The sequence below is a fragment of the Chlamydotis macqueenii genome, chromosome 2, assembly GCF_036417535.1.
Source record: "Chlamydotis macqueenii isolate bChlMac1 chromosome 2, bChlMac1.mat, whole genome shotgun sequence".
Classification (NCBI taxonomy): domain Eukaryota; kingdom Metazoa; phylum Chordata; class Aves; order Otidiformes; family Otididae; genus Chlamydotis; species Chlamydotis macqueenii.
The window spans coordinates 31,239,147-31,257,852 of record NC_141557.1 but is presented as its reverse complement, the minus strand read 5'-3'; the positions used below and the strand labels follow the sequence as shown (position 1 = coordinate 31,257,852).

The 18,706-nt window shown below is 43.3% G+C and overlaps 1 protein-coding gene and 1 long non-coding RNA gene across 3 annotated transcripts in view; one reads left to right on the top strand and one right to left on the bottom strand.

The window, feature by feature from the left end:
• Positions 1-3,643, bottom strand: part of TSPAN13 (tetraspanin 13) — a 16,766-nt gene extending 13,123 nt beyond the window's left edge. Inside the window, exon 1 of the mRNA XM_086742441.1 lies at positions 3,432-3,643. Within this exon, the coding sequence (XP_086598567.1) occupies positions 3,432-3,494 (63 nt within the window). The 5' untranslated portion in view covers positions 3,495-3,643. The remainder of the gene's footprint in view (positions 1-3,431) is intronic.
• Positions 3,536-18,706, top strand: LOC147601615 (uncharacterized). Of its 2 annotated transcripts, XR_015257871.1 has the most exons (4): positions 3,536-3,655; positions 15,297-15,703; positions 16,535-16,571; positions 18,317-18,706. It is a non-coding gene; the product is annotated as an uncharacterized LOC147601615 (long non-coding RNA). The 2 variants fall into 2 exon arrangements; XR_015257870.1 differs by lacking the exon at positions 16,535-16,571.

The window sequence follows — 18,706 nt, the reverse complement described above, 5'->3', positions numbered from 1 at the left end:
AAGAGTCAGTATTTTTTTCTTTAAATTTTAAGTATTTCTCTTGTGGCCCAGCTACCACTTCAATCTTTCATCACTAGCTAGGACTCAGGAATTTCCCTTTCCTTTCCGAGAATCTGATTTGAAATAAGATATCAACTGTTCACACTTCAACACAATTACTCAAGAGTTCCTTGGAAGGAACACTGTCTACCTAAGGATATCCTTGTCCGGTTATAGTGAGCAAATATTGGTGGAGCCAGCATCTAGGTTTCTCATACCTGGAAGATTAGAAGCCTTGAGTTACATACACATCCTGGAACTTGGCTGAACTCCGTGGCCAGGCATTTTAAACTGTTCGTATGGGGGTATGCCATTTGATGGGAAGTGTAAATATAATTGAATAAAGACAAAATTGGTCAGATACCCAAAACTAGTATTTTAAAGCTTCTTGCATGCAGACAGTTCTTCCATGTAAGATTTTATTCCAGTAATATACGTCATTATATACACACTGACTCAACAAATAGTCTCAATTATTCTTCTCTACTCTTCCAATACCCATAAGGAACCACATCGAAGTCTGCAAAACTCAGCACAGATGCCAGAATTACTCATATAAAAATAAATTTTAAAATAGAATCAGGGCCTAAGGATATTAATTTAGTCTAGAGAAGAACCAAAAGTCATCAGCAAAGTGCCCTCTGAAAAGAATGTTAAGTGAGCAATTAGGTTAGTGGGTTTCTGGTTTCTTGCCTTAAACCAGTAACTGATTTATTACTGCCAGGACATGTATTTTTCTTGGTGTACTACCATAAAAAGCAACAAAAGACAGCATTAAAAAAAAAAAAAAAATCCAGCTCAAATATCCTACTGTAGGACTGTTTCAAAGAAAAACAGAATATAAGCTGCCCGGACACATTAATGCTAGCTAGAAAAACATTCAAGAAGTGTTACCTATTTGACGATATATCCCTTCTTACCTCCACTACCCCCTTCTCAACAATTATTGCTGCAAATTAACATTACTTTAAAAGATGATGCTGAAGCTCTTGCTCTGGTTGTCTTCTGTAAAATAAGCCTATCATGCATTGTGCTATTGCAGCCCAAGTCTTATATTGTCAGTTTTTTGTCTAACCAAAGAATAGCAAAGCCCATATGTTTTGCTAGATCAGCTCCACCAGGCCAACTGAACACCTTAAATGTTATTTCTGCAACTTAAGAATTTAAAAACATTAGTCTTGTAACTTGCCTATCATTAATAGGCAACACAAGCAGTAACAATTGGATATGCCAGTTCCTATAATTCAAAGGAGTCATTCCTTCTCTTCAGCAAAACCATATGTTCTGCGTAGGACAGCGGAAAGAATACCAAGTGACACCCACAAAGTAAATTCTACTCAAGGAGACATCAGAGCACAATTAAGGTCATAGGTACGTTGTACAGGTATCACAAAAAGAACTACAGAAGTCCCAAAGATCAACCTACCCTTGCTGAGGCCAAATACACCCAAAAGACCTACCAGACCCTTTACACTTGGTTAACATACGGCTGTAAGAATAAGCAATGGTGTCTTCAGAAAAAACACCTGCTGTCCAGATGACATCAAAATGAGATGTGTGCATGTATTATGTTAGAAAGATCTAGATTTCTTTCACTCTTCTGTCACTCAAGGAATAACAACAACAACAAGAAGTCTTGCTTAACCTCTGGTTTACTGAAAAGAGAGATCAGCATGGCACAATTCACCTATAACCCACTCGTTGGGATGGGGCAATCTCATGGAAAGTTGGTCAAGACAATCTTCCAACTTGGGCTGTTCTATGATTCTAACTTACCTTCACCATGACAGCCTACATACACTAAAATTGCCTCCAACTACAGATGCCAAACAAGGCAATGCCTACCTACGTCCCTATACTCTAGCTGGGGGTAGCACGCGCAACCCATAACATCACAGGGATCCCAGGTGACTTTCACAGTGGGCAGGCTGGGCTCCCTAGGCATGCTCCAGAGACTTTTCTAGGGACATACTCCAATTCACAAGCTCCTCCAAGGAAGCACACACACTAGCGCAGCCTCTCCTATATTAAGGTTGGACTAGATGACCTTTAAAGGTCCCTTCCAATCCAAACTATTCCATGATTCTACAAGGTTTTTGTTTTGGTCTTTTCTAAGGGAATGAGGGTCACCTCATGTAACAAATAATGCAGTAAGAAACAACTCTGGATGTAGAAGTGCATGCGCTGAAGCCATTCATGCTCTGTCCCAGTGATTACTATCAGGTCCAGTGACGGCCGGCTACAAGAACTATTTGTTCTGATGAACAGCATTAGACCTGTTTGTTCTCCTGTCTCGCCTTCAGTCAAGATCAGGCAGTGCTTTCACAAAAGCACCGACACATCTGCCTGCAAGTACTGGCTCACCCCAATTCCAGTCTGCCGAAAGTCACCCCCCAAGCACGGCTGTTACCATGAAAAATGTTTCATGGATGTATTACCTCTCCAGATGTAATGGCTTCCTCTCACAGCAAACATACTCCTGTTTCTTCCTATTTCTGTGTCATTTTAGAACAGCTAATGAGGAAAAAACACCCAGCCATACCACAACTGGAGATTTCATTGCTCTCTGTTAGAAAAAGGTCCTCCAACTTGCCTGAACAAACCCAGGCACCTGTCCGGAGCTCCCCAGCAAGTCAGTTATTTCAGTTCAGCATACTAGGTTTTTTTGTTTTCCCCTCATCCATGTTCCCACCACCCCGCAGCAGCCAGACTTCCTAACTGGCTGGTCCAGCCCAGGGGAAAGCAGGGAAGCCCGCAGACCAGGGGGCTGGGGGCCTCTCCAGCGCACCCCCCCTCCCCCTCCCTCTCCCGCCTGCTTCGTTCTGTAGGGGTCTCGTAGGGCCCAACACACCGACACGGCACTTGTCACTCACCGAACTGCACCCATCTCGGTGCTGCTCCTCGGCTGGCGAATAACAAAATAAACCTCTCCTCGTTCACCCCTAGGTTGGCGCAGCGACCGTTCCAGACAGGGAAAAGAGGGCACCGGCCGGGCCTCCTCTCGCCATGAGGCCGCCGCCGCCCCCTCCCGAGCCCGGCCCCGCCCGGCTCGGCCCGCTGAGGGGGGTCGGCGCTGGAGGTGAGACCCCCCAGGCCGGGAGGGCAGGGCTCGCCGTGCCACCCGCTCCCCGGCCACCCTGGATTTTGACCCCGGGGAGCCACATTCCTGCGGTGACAAAGCCCGGCCTGACCGGTGCCACCCTCCTCGCCCCAGTCGGAGGCGGCGGCTGAGCGGCGAGACCCCAGCTCGGAGCCCCCCCCGGCCCCTCAGCAGCAGCCTGCGGAGAGGAGGCCGCCTCCCCTTCCCCCTCCCGCGGCGGCGGAAACCGCAGGGCGAGGCAGACCCCGGCCGGGGCAACCCGCGCCCCTCCCGCCGCTCCGCTGCCACGCACCGTGTAGAGCAGGTTGAGGGCGCAGAGACAGTTCTTGGAGCAGACGAAGCCCCCGCACACCATCGCGCTGCCGCTGCCTCCGGGAAACCGCACAGCAGGGAACTGCACAGCACGGAACGGCGCAGCAGGACGCGACGCCGCCCCGCCCCGCCGGCCACCAGGCGAGCGGGCGCGGCCGCAGCAGGTGAGCGGCACCCGCCAACCGCCGCGGATTGGCCGCAAAGGTACAGCTATGCAAATGGCGCGGCGCAGGGGGCACTGGGAGAGCTGGCGGCGGCTCTGTCCCCGTCACCCGTTATCTGCAGACACCGGAGGGTTGGGCCTCGCCCGGCCTCGCCTCCCCCGTGCCGGCTCCGCAGCCCTTTCTTCCCCTTCTGTTGTTGCTGAGGGCGCTGACGTCTCGCCCGGGGGCCGTGGGACGCGGGCGGCCTGCGGGGAGCAGCCCGGGCTCTGCGGGGGCCTCACCTACGGGTGGCTGGGGGAGGTTTGTCACCCCCTCGGCCATTTTGTTACTTGGGGAACGAGGGGTTCCTGGCTGCCCCTTCCATGGTGGTACATAGCGCTAACCCATGGCCTAGGCCCCTGTGTAATCAAAAGGCAACATCCAGGGATTTACTTCTCCAGGGCATTAAAGTATTTAGAATACTGTTACAGTTTTACCAGCTATACGTCTATATTTTTTTAATATTTAAAATTTGTGTTAAGTCATGTTTCCACTGGGCCTCTCCTCACATTAACATCTATGTATTTCCTTAGTTTGAGGGTTAAATGTTTTTACTTGCAGGTAGCCAAACAAAATCCTCCCATCTCATATCAATAGTGTCCTACTAGTCAGCATCAAGTTTTTGTTACGGTTTTTTATTAGCTAGAATGGTGTTCAGTTCACTGGCTTCTTCCAAAATCCTGTCTATACAGTTGCCATGGGCTGGACTCTGCTGTATGATGCTTTATAATAAATACTACAAATCTAATAACTGCCAGCTACTTCAGCATGTAGATGTGTTTCAGGATTAGCATCCCAGATATTTTCTTAACTTCTTAAACTTTCTTTAACTTCACAGAGGCAAGGAGACATACGTTCCTCCCTTGAGATGTCTGTAAGGGTACATAGCGTGGGAGTCTTCATCGGGGTTTGATGCCAGAGAAGTTGTGGTGGTCAGTTCCTAGTAAGCAGAGGAAGCCGCATCTAACTTTCTGATGAATTCACAACAATTCTTAATAGAAACTTGTCATCAAAGCAATTTAAGAAGGAAATTCCAAAAGCATTTTGTTTTATGCAATTTGGCTGGCCTCTGTCTGCTAAGGGAAGCCGCAGCAGGCTAATAATCCTTGCCAGCAGTGAGACAGAAAGAGGCTGAACAGCAGCAGGCTTTGTCTTTCCTGGTCTGTCACTCAGATTTTTATTTTTTCTTAAACATCTTTTTTCCCATGTTCTTTGATACTTTGCCAGACTCCTGAAATTAAATATAGTACATTTTTTTTTCTTACACAATAATAAAGACCTGTTGCTTTTTTACCGACTTATATCTACCTCTCAGCTGCTAGCCAGGCAACAAATTAAAATTCTCCAGTATTTCTGACCACAAATTAAATCTGAATGCTGAACAGCTGCTGAAGCTTTCTGTTTGTTTGTTTCTAAACTTGACAGACACAGACTATCACTGCTGCTGGAGCTTTGTGAAGTGACAGGATGAGTGAAGAATCTGTTGTGGTTTTTTTTTTTTCCCTTGCTAATTAAACTGGTGATGTTATGGCTAATTTGGCCTACTGGGAATGCAGATTAACTGACTGGAGCTACTGCCTTTACTGGGCCATGCTTCTGATCTTTCGGGCCCAAGTCTCAGAGAGCATAAGCCTAGTATAAAGTCACTTGCTTCAGTGCGATTTTACCAGTCACTTTTAATTTTGTTGTAAAGACTGGTTTCAGAAATTGTTTGATGCCCTCTCAAGAGGAAGGAGTATATTGAAAGTGTACCCTTTCCTGACCACAAGAAAGCATCAGCATATCAGATGTTTTTCGTTGGATTTTGTTGCAAATGCTCGCATATAAAGTTACTGTACCATTGTTCCTTTGGTTATATTGCTGAATTATTCAATATTATCACCTGCTGCCCTTCTTCTTCAAAGATCTTTTTCACTATTAATTATTAAAAGGTGCACCTCCGCTTTCTTAATTAATGCTGGTGTTTCTTGTTCAGGGACCCAGCTCCTCCAGTCCTTTGTGGGTGAGAAGTACCTACTACAGGTTTACTTCTTCAGATTCAGGTAGGCATCTAACTATAACTAACCCGACTTGGTTTGTACCTGCCTCTGACTATAAACTCTGGGGCACAGTTCCACTGGTATAAATATTCAGAGACTTCAGTTAAGTAAATAGAGCTATGACAAATGAATGTAGCTGGGGTCTAGTTCTTTTTTTTTTTTGTTTTCCTCCCCTCCAGTTCTGTTCACAAGTTATAGTACAAACTTGGAGTAATACGGTTTAGATTTAGAAGAATAGTTCTGCTGTTACAGCATTTGGCTGTGCTGACTGCTGTAATTTCTGGTAGCGGTCATCAGGAATATGTCTGTGTTCCTCTTCCCCATCAGGCTGCAGAACTTCACTTGTACTGCGGCTAAAACTAAATTGCCTTAATTCTTTTGAATGGATAATTACAAATTGTTAGTTATAAAAAGGCTCTCTTGCAGTTGGCGAGAAATCTTTCCTCTGTAGGGAAAGCATAGACAGTGTGTATTTGACTATTTTTTAAAAAAAAATTACTTAAATAGCTAGTAGAAGTGAGGATCTTAAGTATTTGCCTACTCACCCTTTGTCCCTATAGGGGACAAATTCTGCCCTCCCATCTGTTACATGAATCCAGAGCTGCCAAACATACCCAAAAGCAGAATATGCCTTTTCCTTTTCTTCCCTCACTTTTTTTCTGATGCTTATTCTCCACTTCCATGCACAGTCTTTGTTCTCCTGCCCCTTCTTTGCTGTCTTTCAGTGGCACTGCTGGCAACAGGAGGAGCTATGAACAGCATGAATTAGTCGTTCTTTCATGGGAAACTGCAGCGGGGGGAGAGTATGCTGGGCACTTGTAATGCTGCTGACGTACATTTACAGACAGTACAAACGTACGCAAGGAAGTGTTCCTGCAAGGAGAGAGGATTGAAAACACAGAGTTACTGGGGCTCGATGCTGGCACGCTGCTTAATAGTCAGAAGAACTTCAAATGGAGCTGTTTGGGTAGTTTACTCTTCATTTCCCTGTGGAGCTCACATCAGCTGGGGTTGTTTCCAGGAGGTTTTCTGAGTGGGGCCTTCTGCAGAAACACTCTGAATGCAAACTCAGCTTGTAGGCAAATCTGTCCTGTTTCTGTAGGCTGTGGTCGCACGTTATTTCTGCTGGTTTATGTTATTTATTATGTGCCGGAAATCTAAAGGTCTGTGTCACTTCTCAGGCACAAATTTGAAATGGGAAGGCTCAAGTCTATAAAAAGTTCTCTTAAAGTATATACTATTGTCTGAAAATTAAGGCAGTGTGACCTTTTGTCTTACTCTCTACTGTTTGGAGTATCTAAAACATTTTAAGTGAAACATTGTTTGCAGAGATTGATTTTTATCGCTTTATTTTTCCCAGGTTTACAATGAGCTGTTGACAGCACTTTGAGTAGTTCATTTCACTCTTTGTCTTTTAAAGTCATTTTTCTTCCCCTGTTGTTTGTATAAAGTCTCTCATGCACATCAAAACCAGGGAGGGGAAAAACAGGGTTAAAAAAAGCCAGATGTTTCCAGCAGTAGGAATGCCACATGCAATCTCTGTACTTGTAATTATTAAAGTTGGACTTTAATTTGACTTTGTCTTCTTAAATGTATAAGCAAAATACTTGTGATAGTAGGAAAAATAAACATAATGAGTCTAAATTGTATGAACTCCATTGCAAGACAATCAGGCATGTTAAAAGCAGTGCTAGTTCCATTAGGATGTTAAAGAAACTTGGAATGCACCTTGCACAATTTTCTTCTCTGGCTATATTTGTCTTAGTATTTCTGTTTGTTTTGCTGTTATTTTTTTTAAAGTCTAGCATCAGTCTTTTTGCTTCCTTTAAGATGCTATAGGAAAACTGCAACTGACAATGTTAAAATCAGTAATTTCTTACTTGTTGCTATGCTGATACAGCATCTAGGGAATTTTTCATTTTCCTTTGATATATGCAAAAAGATCTCATCAGGTTGTTTTTAAAGCTTACTGCATCAGCCCTAAGAAACAAGCCAAGCATCTGCTGTCTAAATTGTTTTCAAAGTATTTATTGTATACAGTTGACTTGGCTGTTGACCATTAAAGTATGTTCCTGTGCTTGGACCGTAAGTATGTCTGAAGAATGATGGTGGCTGTAAGATCTGTGTAATGGTCAACAAAGTCCGTGAAGTAAAATGCTGTTTATAATGTGTGTGATCCACTGTATTGCTCCATGGAAAGTAGGTTCCAGTGTCCTGCCATTTCTTGTGTCACTGAAAAGGGAAATCTGAGTCATCTCGGTCACCTGAACCGTCTCAGTTATTCGGTCATGTCAATTAGTCACCTTAGTTATCAGTAATGCAGCAGGTAGAATATATGGAGTCAATAAAACATACAGTTAAAATGTTATCTGCAGAAACAATCAAGATTTTTTTAAGAGCTAAGTTCAGTGCAAATGTCCAGTGGACATACCCTGGTTATTCACTGACTTGTTTAGTCACGAATTGGCTGTGCCGTGCTGTTTGCATGCAGTCTTGAATTTCTCTCCACTTCCTGAACAAAATCAGTTCCCTGGCAGTGCTATTGTGCTCGTACAACTCCACCCCCAACCTTAAAGAAGCCCCTTCTGGCACCAGGCAGCGAGGAGTAGCAGAGGTAGGCGTAGCTGTTGCGTGGATCTTTGCTGTCTTACGGGTAGACACGCAAGGTGGTGTGGTGGTGTTTCGTGTTGATGATCATTATGAGCCAGACACAAGGGAGAGATGATTCTGGCATACAGAATAAACTTGCCTGTGTTGCTTGGATCAGGGGTTCTTCTCTGCAGAGAAGAAAAAAACATACGAAACTGTTTGACATTTTTATTTATTTATTTTTAGTGAAGTGGAGCATTGTAGATTGAGAAAGGGAAATTAGGACAGGAAAATAGGCCACTTAAGTACAGTGGCTAGAGCAACCCACAATTAGGTCAGAAATTAGCTCCTCCAAAAGCACAAAGACAAACCAAATGTTCAGTTTAATAAATCTGACAAGTGGTTACAAATGGCTACTGAAGAAATTAATTTCGTTAATCTTTGCTCTTGGAAAGACAGATGCTGAACCTATTCTTTGAGAAGCTTTCTGACCAAAATCAAAATGGCATAAAGTTCTTGGATTAAGCCTGGAAAATTAAGCTGCTGTTAGAAAACTACCCAGAAGAGAGAGAGTTTCTCAAGCAAAAGCAGCTACAGGCAAGCATCAAGCCATTGTTCTGGATGCGGTGGCTGAATGTCCAGCCTTGCTTTTTAAGCCGTTCTTTATAATTCTCACTGGATCTACCATGCAGTGGGTGACAGTAACATTGGAGTGTAACAATAGCATGTCTACTTGTTCATTCGGTTGATGCCCATGTCTTTTGAATCATCCCATGAATAATGCTTGCCAGACAAAAGATAGACTTGGTGAAGTTTGTCCCTCTAATGTTTATAGACAGGTGAGGGACAAAAAATAACCAGAGAACCTAAAATAGCACCAGGACACTGACTTGAAAGGGAAAGAGTATTTTGGCCTTCTAAAAATAGTAAAAAAGGCAAATGGTAATTTTATAGGTTGAGAAGCTAGTTCTTGGGATTTTCTGAAGATCTTAATTTTAAGTATCACCTTTTGACACATTTAAAATCCATTTTGAATTACACTAATAGAGGATTAGGATAAGGAGAGTTTGTTGCATCTAATGTATTAAAGAAGCAACCAGAGGCCAAAAATAGCAGTATAATAATATTTTTGAATAGTAGCAGATGAAAGGCTTGATGCAAAGCCTAATTGTTCTGTTCAAGACCAGGATTCAGGGATGTCCTGGAACTGAGCTGGTTTTAGTTAAGCCTGGAAGAGAAAAAGGCAGAATTCTGGATGCAGGCAGAGAAGTAGTCTAATGCTTCCTGCAGCCAAATCCAAACTTACTTCTGCTGTTATGTATATGGCATTTGGCTGTCTGGCTGGAGAGGTAGGTAACTGCTGGGAAGGTAGCCTCTTGGAGACAGTATTTATCGTAGTCAGTTCTCATGGGAAGTGTATCAGTGCAGTGTGCTGGCACCTGATCCAGTGTCACAGCTGTTCTTCAGGGCTGAAATAAACCCAGCACACTTCAACAGTAAATGTAAGTTAAGACAATAACTCTGTGATTAACAGGACATGTTAATGCCTGTGGGCTAACAGTGGGGTGTAAGCAGTGAGAGAGTAAATAGTTTTCAGATTAATTGCAGTTTTTATTGATCTTTTGTCTGCTGCAGGTTTTCATTACTGTCACATGCCAAAGATTCCTCTGTATCAGGTTCAGGTGGAAACCATCACCACTTGATTCTGGTTTGAAGGGAAAATGGATAACATCCGCTGAATGCTCTCCCAGATGATTCCCTGAGAGAGTTCCAAGAAATCCTGAAGTAATCAGGCATCTTATGCTAAGAAGCAGAAATCTGAAGTGTTTACAAGTATGTAGAAGAGCAGTAGAGGATGGTCTGAGCAAGAGCTTGTACTGTGAGAGTGGAAGGGTGAGGAGCTGTGCATCACAAAAGAAAGTTGAAGCACTGAGCTTCTGATGTAAGCTGCTTAGCTAAGTGCTCATCACCGGGTCTGTTTGTTGACTGTGTCGCTGTTCATCCTGTGCATGTGAGCCATGTGACAAGTTTTATTGTGCCTCTCACAGAACCGTGGAGAATGTGGGTTGGAAGGGACTCCTCAAAGCAGACCCCGCTACTGAGCCAAAGCTGTTTGCTCAGGGACACATCCCATTAATTTTTGCACATCTCTGAGGATGGCGGGCCACAACCTGTTGGGGTAACTTGTTGTAGTGCTTGAGTACTTTCACTGTGAAAACTTCTCTGTTACCAGAATTAACCTTGTTGCAACTTGTGGCCATTGCCTTGGTCTTTTGCTATGTCCCTCTGAGAAGAGTTTGGCTCTGTCTTTGCTCTTACTCCTTTTACAGAATGGAAAACTACAGTCAGATCTGTGCCCAGCCTTCTTTTATCTAGGTTGAATAAACACAGTTCTGTGATCATTCCTACTTCATTCATTCAGCAGCTACAGCAGTCCATTTTCCCCCCTGACGTCATGAGCTGGTATTTTCCTTTGACTTCCTGCTAAAGTGGGATAGATCACCTGTGACAGAATAGAAACATTTGGTCCAAACCAGCAACTCCCAAGTGAAAGAAAATAACAGTAAGAAGATAAAGATAGAATGCCAAAATCTGGCATTCTATCTGTTGTCTCTTTCTGTGGTTTGTGTACAGCACAGTCCATATGCTCGCCCTGCTCCATCAACGTGGCTTATCTGTAGTAAAGTTAGCTGCTGCAGTCCTGCGATGATGTGAGAATCTTTCAGAAATAGACAACTTAGTTGTGAGCAAAACCTTGAACACGTGAGCAGTAAATGGCTCAAAATTCAGAACATAATTTTAAGGAACCCAGTTTCTTTCCTGATGTCAAATCTTAAACCAGCATCATTACTAATTTAGACACCTGACATACATTTTGAAGCAGTTGGTTCAGTAATAATGCTCTGTGCCCCTAGTGATTCATTTTTCTTTAAAATATCTCATTATTAGAACAGCCTAGCTTATTTTCTTGCGAAGAGAAGTCCTACAGCCCTGAGCTGCTAGTAATGTGAATGCAGTAGTTTGAAGCATGCATGAGGAGCATACAATGGCTCTTTCCTCTAGTTAGGAAAACAACCTGCTGCTGCCAGCCAGTTCTGCTGCATCACCACCATCATCTGGGGACAAGCTGGGAAGCAGTTTCATCATTTTGTCTTTTCCCTTGAAGGCACTGAAAGGCTATCAAGCCCTTGTATAAAAATCTAAAGCAACATGAGTACTTGGGAGTATATTCGTCTATGAGAACAGCTCTTTATTTTCCAGTAGTCATCTTGCAAGCAGATGACACTAGCAGTGGAATAGGTACCTAGTAAATATGAAATAGAAGAAACAAACTTTGTAACTTGGAATGTCAGGTGATACCCAGAGTTGACAGTGAAACGCTAAAGTCTCATGATTATTCCAAATTTACTGCTTTGCTGTCACGCTGTACATCCAGCTCCAGTACAGTAGTAGATGTATCACTGTGAAAATCAGCCTGTTTGTCTTGGTGTGGAGAGTATTTCTGACTTCATGCAAGCTAAGCAATATATATGCTTATGCATTTAAACTTAGCTTCATATTTTATCCTACAGGTGAGCTGCTTATCGAGTCTACTGTCAGTGCTTTCTGCTATCAGTGCCCAAACATCTGCATTAGGGACATTATGCAAGCTGACAGTCAGATACTGATATCTACAAGAAGTAATTAATCCCTTAAGCACAGAGGAATTTTCTGTCCCTTGAATTTGCTTAGTACAATTTCCCTAAAATAAAGATAAAGGTGATAGGCCATGGCTTATATTTCACCAAAGTTTCTTCTCGGCTCCAAGACTTGCATCTTTCTGTTGTCTGGCTTGTCAGCCTGCATTCCCAATTTAGAGTTTGCCCTTTTGAAGCTGTGGTTTTTCACGTTGCTAGTTGGTGCTGGTCAAGACAGCTGTCAGTTGAAAATCGTTTAGCATGAATCAGCCAGGTATTAACTTTAGTTTGTTCATTTTTTCTATGCAGTTGCTTTTTTTCTGTGCAGTTTACACAGTCAAAGAGAAGAGTGTTCTGCCAGTGTGCTAATGCAGTTTCATTTAATTATGTGCTTTCACATGGGTCAAGAACCCCTGTGCAAGACAGTAAGAGAAGCAAACATTAAGGGATAAAGAAAGGACACAGCGGGTTTTATGCTGTTCTGTTTTCTTTATTTTTAAAAATAAAATAAATGAGTGAAAACTCGCAAAGTGAGAAAATTTACAGTGACTGTGCTTTACAGAAGGTACAGGTAAATTCCAAGCAAATACAAAGATAAATCTAAGCTTAATTCTGCAGAGAATGTTAAATCGTGGTGGATTTTCAAATTAAAAATAATGAGTTTACTTCCTGGTATGAGCTGTGAAATGTTTTTTACACCATCTTGTGTTTTATTTTCACCTTTTATGTACGAGAGAGAGATGTTAGCTCTGGAAGCTGCCAGCCTGTCACCACAGGAGTGGCTTTTCTTCTAGAAGTGTTTTGAAACTTCATGGCACAGTTTCCATAGAGCAGCCCCAGTCATGGCAGCTTGCAGTATGCTTGGTGCTGCTTGCCTTGTTGATGCCACTGAGAGAGACACTGCAGCTGACAAAGCAATAACTGGGATGCTGCTGAAAAACAGGGCTGCCTCAGCAGTAGCAAAGCATTTTAAATATGAACCCATCTTTCAAGGGATCCAGCCTTCAATTAATATGATGTACTCAAAATAAAGTGCTCTTGAAGGCTGCTTTTCCCCAATAAATATTTCTTCATGTAATTTAGGGAGAGCAAGCAATCAGTTGTATTAGGAGCAGACAGATCTGGAGCAGGGACCTCCTGTGAGTGTACTGTGGTGCTTCTTTGCAGCTCTTCAGTGGGATTGCTGACGTAAGATGTAAGAGATACGGTGAGTGCTATCAGCTGTTACAAGTGATATTACGATAGAAGCAGGCCAACAAAAGCCAGGCAGATTTTAGGGCCCTCTCTGTGTCAACAGACTTTAGGGCCCTCACTGTGTCAACAAACAGTGTTTGTTTCCAGTCTAAATTCTGACTATTGGTGCTAAGAAGATTTTGTCTGAGATGACCATCAGGAAGGAGCGAACTTCACGTGTCTTTCATCAGCTTCTCATTACTGTATCTGTGGTGGGGCTGACACTCCACCACTTCATCCCCAGAAGTCTCTGCCGTCAGAGTTCATGCAGTATTTCCAGGTATCTTCATGTCTGCCTTGAGTGTCATCTACACCTCTGAGCCAAGGGACAGAGTTTCCACAGGTCTGACAGAACAAAGCAGAAGATACTTTGAAAGTACAGGGTTTGCTGTAAACACTGCGTAAATCCTTAACTACAGAAGCTGCTAAGACAGTTCTTCTTTTAAATTGTGTGCTTGTTTTTTAAATTGTGTGCTTATTTTCTTTGACATTCCTCTGTCAAAAGCATGTACCCTGCACTAACCAAATTGTTTTGGCACCTCTGCATTTGGGGAAGGGAGCACATTGATTTGATATTTTTAGTCAATAGTTGTTTTCTTTCACAGTGGGTGATTTCTGGGTTTAGGGATTTTTTTTGTTGTTGTTGTTTGTTTGCGTCTGAAGAAGGATGTATTTCTGCACATTACTGGCTAGCACAGCAGTGAAAGATGGCTGGTAAGAGGTGGGTCAGTACTGTAATTATAGGTTCAATACCTTCTCCAAAACTGGAAGGAGTTTCTGCTTCTGATGCAGGGCAATAGCTGGGTTTCCAACATTTCCATTTTATGGGGTGGAGGAAGAACCCTTGGGAATTACAGAATATCCCTGGGTTCCTGGTATTTTAAGTAACTTCTTGTGAGAACAGTTAGCATGAAATTTATAAAGGAAACAAATTTCCAGCTTAAATATCATCTACAGCATGGTTCAGGCCCTCCCACTGTTGCAGGACTTCAGCTGGCAGGTTGTTGCTCTGCTGTCGCGCTCTCATTTATGCTTGTGGAAGGAGTGCTTTTGTGCTTTCCCTCTTGTTTACTTTTAGCTTCCCATCTATACTATTCAATTTGTCCCTAGTGGATTCTTCCCTTGATATGGGAAGAAGTTATACTTTTTCTTCCTCTCTGAGGTTTAGTATTCCCAAGAAGACCACAGTTTTCCTCTCAGCTTTTTTTTTATATTAAAAATGCAGGGTTGCTTTGCAACATCAGCACCACCATGTGTTCCTCTTCAGTCAGTTGTCCATATCCACTTACAGCTTTCAGACCTCTCCCAGAGCCTGTGGAAAGCATTTGGAGTTTAGGGTCATGAGAACCAGTTGCTTGAGGATTTCTTTAGTAGAGATATTCATATATCTTTGATTTACCCATGCTAATCATTCTTGCCCGCATCTGATTCTTGCATTTCATGTATCCTGCTCAAGTTTAATAATGGATAAAGGTGAGTTTGCACAAAGACAGAGCATAAACAAGTGGCCATTCATTTCTCTAGTCCTTAAAGGGAAGATTGTGTTATTTAAGTTTAAATGAATCATCCAGACATGTGCCTGTATTATTTGAGCTGCATTTTGCCCTTTGAATTCTTCAGTTAAAGGAGCACCATCAGCTGCTGTTTCAGGAAGGTTTATTTTTTTTTAAAAAAAAAGTCTTTTCAGTTGCTGTCACAGCCACTAAATTATAACAAATATAATGACACAGATGCTACATAAATCACTACACTATAATCAGTTGTTGTAAAAGTATTAAAATTCACTCACACAAACAAACCTAAGAAAACATTTAAAGGAAACTGCAAATGTGAATATGCACAAGATGTAGCTGAAAGAAACTAAAGAAAAGAAAGAGAGATAAAGCATTCTCTGCTGACTGTAAAGAGACCTGAATGTGACCGGAAGGGCTGCAGCACATGAGAGAGCAGTACCTACGCGCTCTTTGGTGCAGAAGTGACGGCACGTGACCTTGACTGATGCAGTTATTCCGAATTGTCCTTCTGTCCTGTTTTTTGTGTCTCATACTTTTCTCAGGACTGGTACTGAATACCTCTTCTCTCTCTGTCTTTGCTGTGTTTCCAGGTTCTGGCATTTCCCCTGAGAAGCGACTGGCCTATTTGTGATCTCTAGAGACTGCGTCCCTACAAATCTGGCTGCTGTGGTTATTTTAGTGCTTAATGCAGATTTCCCTGAGGAAGACAGGAATTGTGCCAGCAGATGCAGTTCGTACGCTCTGATTCCCCTGGGCCGGGCAGGGAAGCTGTCCGCAGGCTGGAGGGGCACCAAGGAGGGGTCTGAAGCAATGCCTGCTTGGTCCCAGCCCCTCGGGAAGCGGGGATCCCCCTCCATCCCTGACACGAGGAGGAGCACGGGAAGGCAGATGGCTCTGATTGCAGGTCCAGAATTGGGCCAAGGGTGACAAAATTGTTTTCGCAGTCTTTTTGGAAACATGGGCCAGCCTGTGAGGGAGAAGAATATGAGATACCATGGTAAGTGAGAGGTCATCTCTCTGGAGGCAGAAGGCGTTTCCATGTTGGATTTATTGAATTATGTTTTTTGTTAGGAGAGAGAATTCAGGACATTCTTAGCTGGGTACAGGACAAGATACCCTCTGATTAGAAATCAGCCTTAATGGTTGCTTCTGGAATAGCTTTACAGGTTCAGAGGCTTCTGGATTCATTTATATCTTAAGCTCAAAGCAAAATGCAGGAGATACTAAGTCTGTGATAGCAAGAAGATATATGATGTTTCTGTTAGTCACAGAATCCCACTGCCTTGATAAAACCACAGAAAAATGGTTTTGTATTCAGAAAGTGGCACAAGTGTGATCTTCCAGGTCTGTTCATACACTGCTTCCATCTCTTGACACAAGATAAATTTCTGGTTGTGGAAGTACTGTCTCATCTCCAGGCTTTTTCAGAAGCTGTCCTTGTATTGGCATTATCCTTGTAAGGGCCTGGATTGTAGGGACAGAAAGGGACAGACTTGGTGCAGGGATGGGCAGCCCAAATACCATTTTTTCCCAGCTGGTGTAGTGCTGTCTGTGATCTTTGAGCAACGGTGGAAGAGTCTGAATCTCCTATATCAGAACTTCTTTACGTCATCAGCACAGTAAAAGAGACTCTGTGACATCTTTTAACCTTTTCTTCCACTGACATGTCCTGCTTATTCCACAAACTATAAATTATTTGCCTGCCCACCCACTTCCCTTTAGAATATCCTTCAGTGTCGCAGATACCATCTGTTTTCTCTCGGTGGTCTTATTGGTACAAATTAATTAAATTTTAGAGCAGTTCTCAATTGGTTTTTGTTTTTTCAAGGTTGCTGCTTCTATTTTGGACCTGGAGAAGGATGGAGGTACTTGAAAGCTTATTGATTTTTCCCAGCTAGACTAGCGCGTCTAATAAATAGGTCTGCCTACAATCCTTATTTTGACCATATCCTTGGAGACATCAACAATACTGTTCTGTTATTACTTCTGGCATAATTTATAGCTCTCAGCATTATGCAAATATCCCAGCAATAACTAGTAATGGTAGAGAGTTATATTGGCCTGTCAGCAATGTTCTTAAACTTCATCAGGGAAAAATAAACAGAAAAATCTCAGGCAGCTGATGTACTGGAAGAGACAGCAATGCAAATGCATGTTACCATTATTAAGTTGCCATGATACAATCATTTGTTCATTCTGGGTCAAATCTTTCTTTTTTTTTTTTTATTCCTGTGTGTTCCTAAGTCAGAGAAATTTGGTGTTCATGGGTGTGTTTCTCCCACTTAGTGGAGTTTCAGAGCAATTTACGGTCTCCCTTCTGTCCCGTAGGGTGAAGGGTGCTGGACAGTATGGAAGCAGACACTCGAGTCTTGTAATGCCATCAGTGGAAGTGCTAGTGATGAGCGTAGGATGCAGTGGCAGTTGTTAACGTTGAACTGTTAAATGAGACAGTTGGACTGAGGTAATTGAGTTTCTGGCAGCCTGAAGCCATGGGAGTGACAGATCCAAGTACCAAAATGTTACCGGTCAGTCTGCAGCTGTGTCCTCTTTCCTGGTGCTGACTGGGAGATGATGGTGGGTCATGGCATAAACAGTCCACCCACGCCTCTTGAGTGGGTGGGGGACATGTCCTGTATGTCTACAGAATGGAGCCAGCCACGTGGTCCTGCTTAGTGGTGGCTGAGGCAGACAAGTGTATTTCTCCCTTGCATCCCTCCTGGGAGAGGCAGTGGGGAAGCAAGCACATACTCTTCACTCTCCTCCTTGGCTGGGCTGCCTCAGGCTGATACTAAAGACGCTGCTCTCCCAGCACAGCCCCTGGTGCTCAAGGCAGCAGGGAGCAGTGGTGAGATAAGACTTCAACCTTCACAGCTCCCACCGAAGCTCCTGACATCCCTTGTAACCTCAGGACTTCTTTCTTGTCAAAGAATAACGTGGGTAAACTGGAAAGGAGAAGCCTGGAAGATGTCAGGGATCTGAAACCCCTGCTAGTGCGTGAGGTGACATGAGGTACCAGACCTCTGTGGGAGGAAACCGTGGCTGCCATCATGCTGGTAATCGGATTCCTGCTGGGAAAAAATAGCAAGTGAGCAGGTCATCAGGGATGCCAGCGCAGCAGCTCTGCAAGGGCCAAATATAGGTTACATGCACAGCCTGGAAGCGCCTGCCTGAGTCACGATTTCTGCAGGTGTTGGCAAAACTTCCCGGATTTGTTTCTGTTGACAGGAAGCTGCAAAGGCCCATGTGGCTGTTAGGGAGCAGGAATTAACTTTTCCTTAAATATCACAGCACAAAACCAAAAGCCTGATGAAGAAGTGGAAGACGCTGACCCTGAAGATTTGTTTTTTCCCTCTCCAAAATCAGATGTCTTTTTTTTTTTTAAAAAAAAAAAAATGTACTTCAGTAATTTGTCTTCATTTTGGTTCCTAGTAACCAGCTCAGCTCAGCCAGCACTGAATGGCTGGTTGCAATTAACGCGCGTAATATTATTTGTGGCTCTTCTTGAAAAAGGACTGGTTTGTCTTAGTCTGCCCACAAGCCTTATTTTAGATAATCAAAAGCCCCCTTTTTAAGTGCAAATGTGATTTTTAATGTAGTTATTCTTGCCCAGGAATATGATGGAAACTTAAAGCAAAGTCTTTGAGATGCCAGAAGAGACCCATTACAGTCACCAGCAGTTTACCAGTGCCTCAGGAAGGGCATGTTTGAGAGCAACAGGTTTTGTTCTTCTCCGTGTGCTGTTCAGACAAACCCAGCGAGGCTGAATCATCGTGTGCCCTACATCTGCCACCGCTCTAGGGCTGAACCCGCCGGTTCTGAAAGCTCGCATTTTGAGGGAGGTCTTCAAAACGGAAACCAGACTTCAGCAACCCCGCATCCTTACAAAACTGGGAGTAAAGGATTGGGCCACATTTTCTTGCTGTCTTTGCTTGAAGTGCTGGTCTGTCATTGCTGAAGTGCACAAGCTGTCCTGAAATAAAATTGTGCTGCTCAAATACAA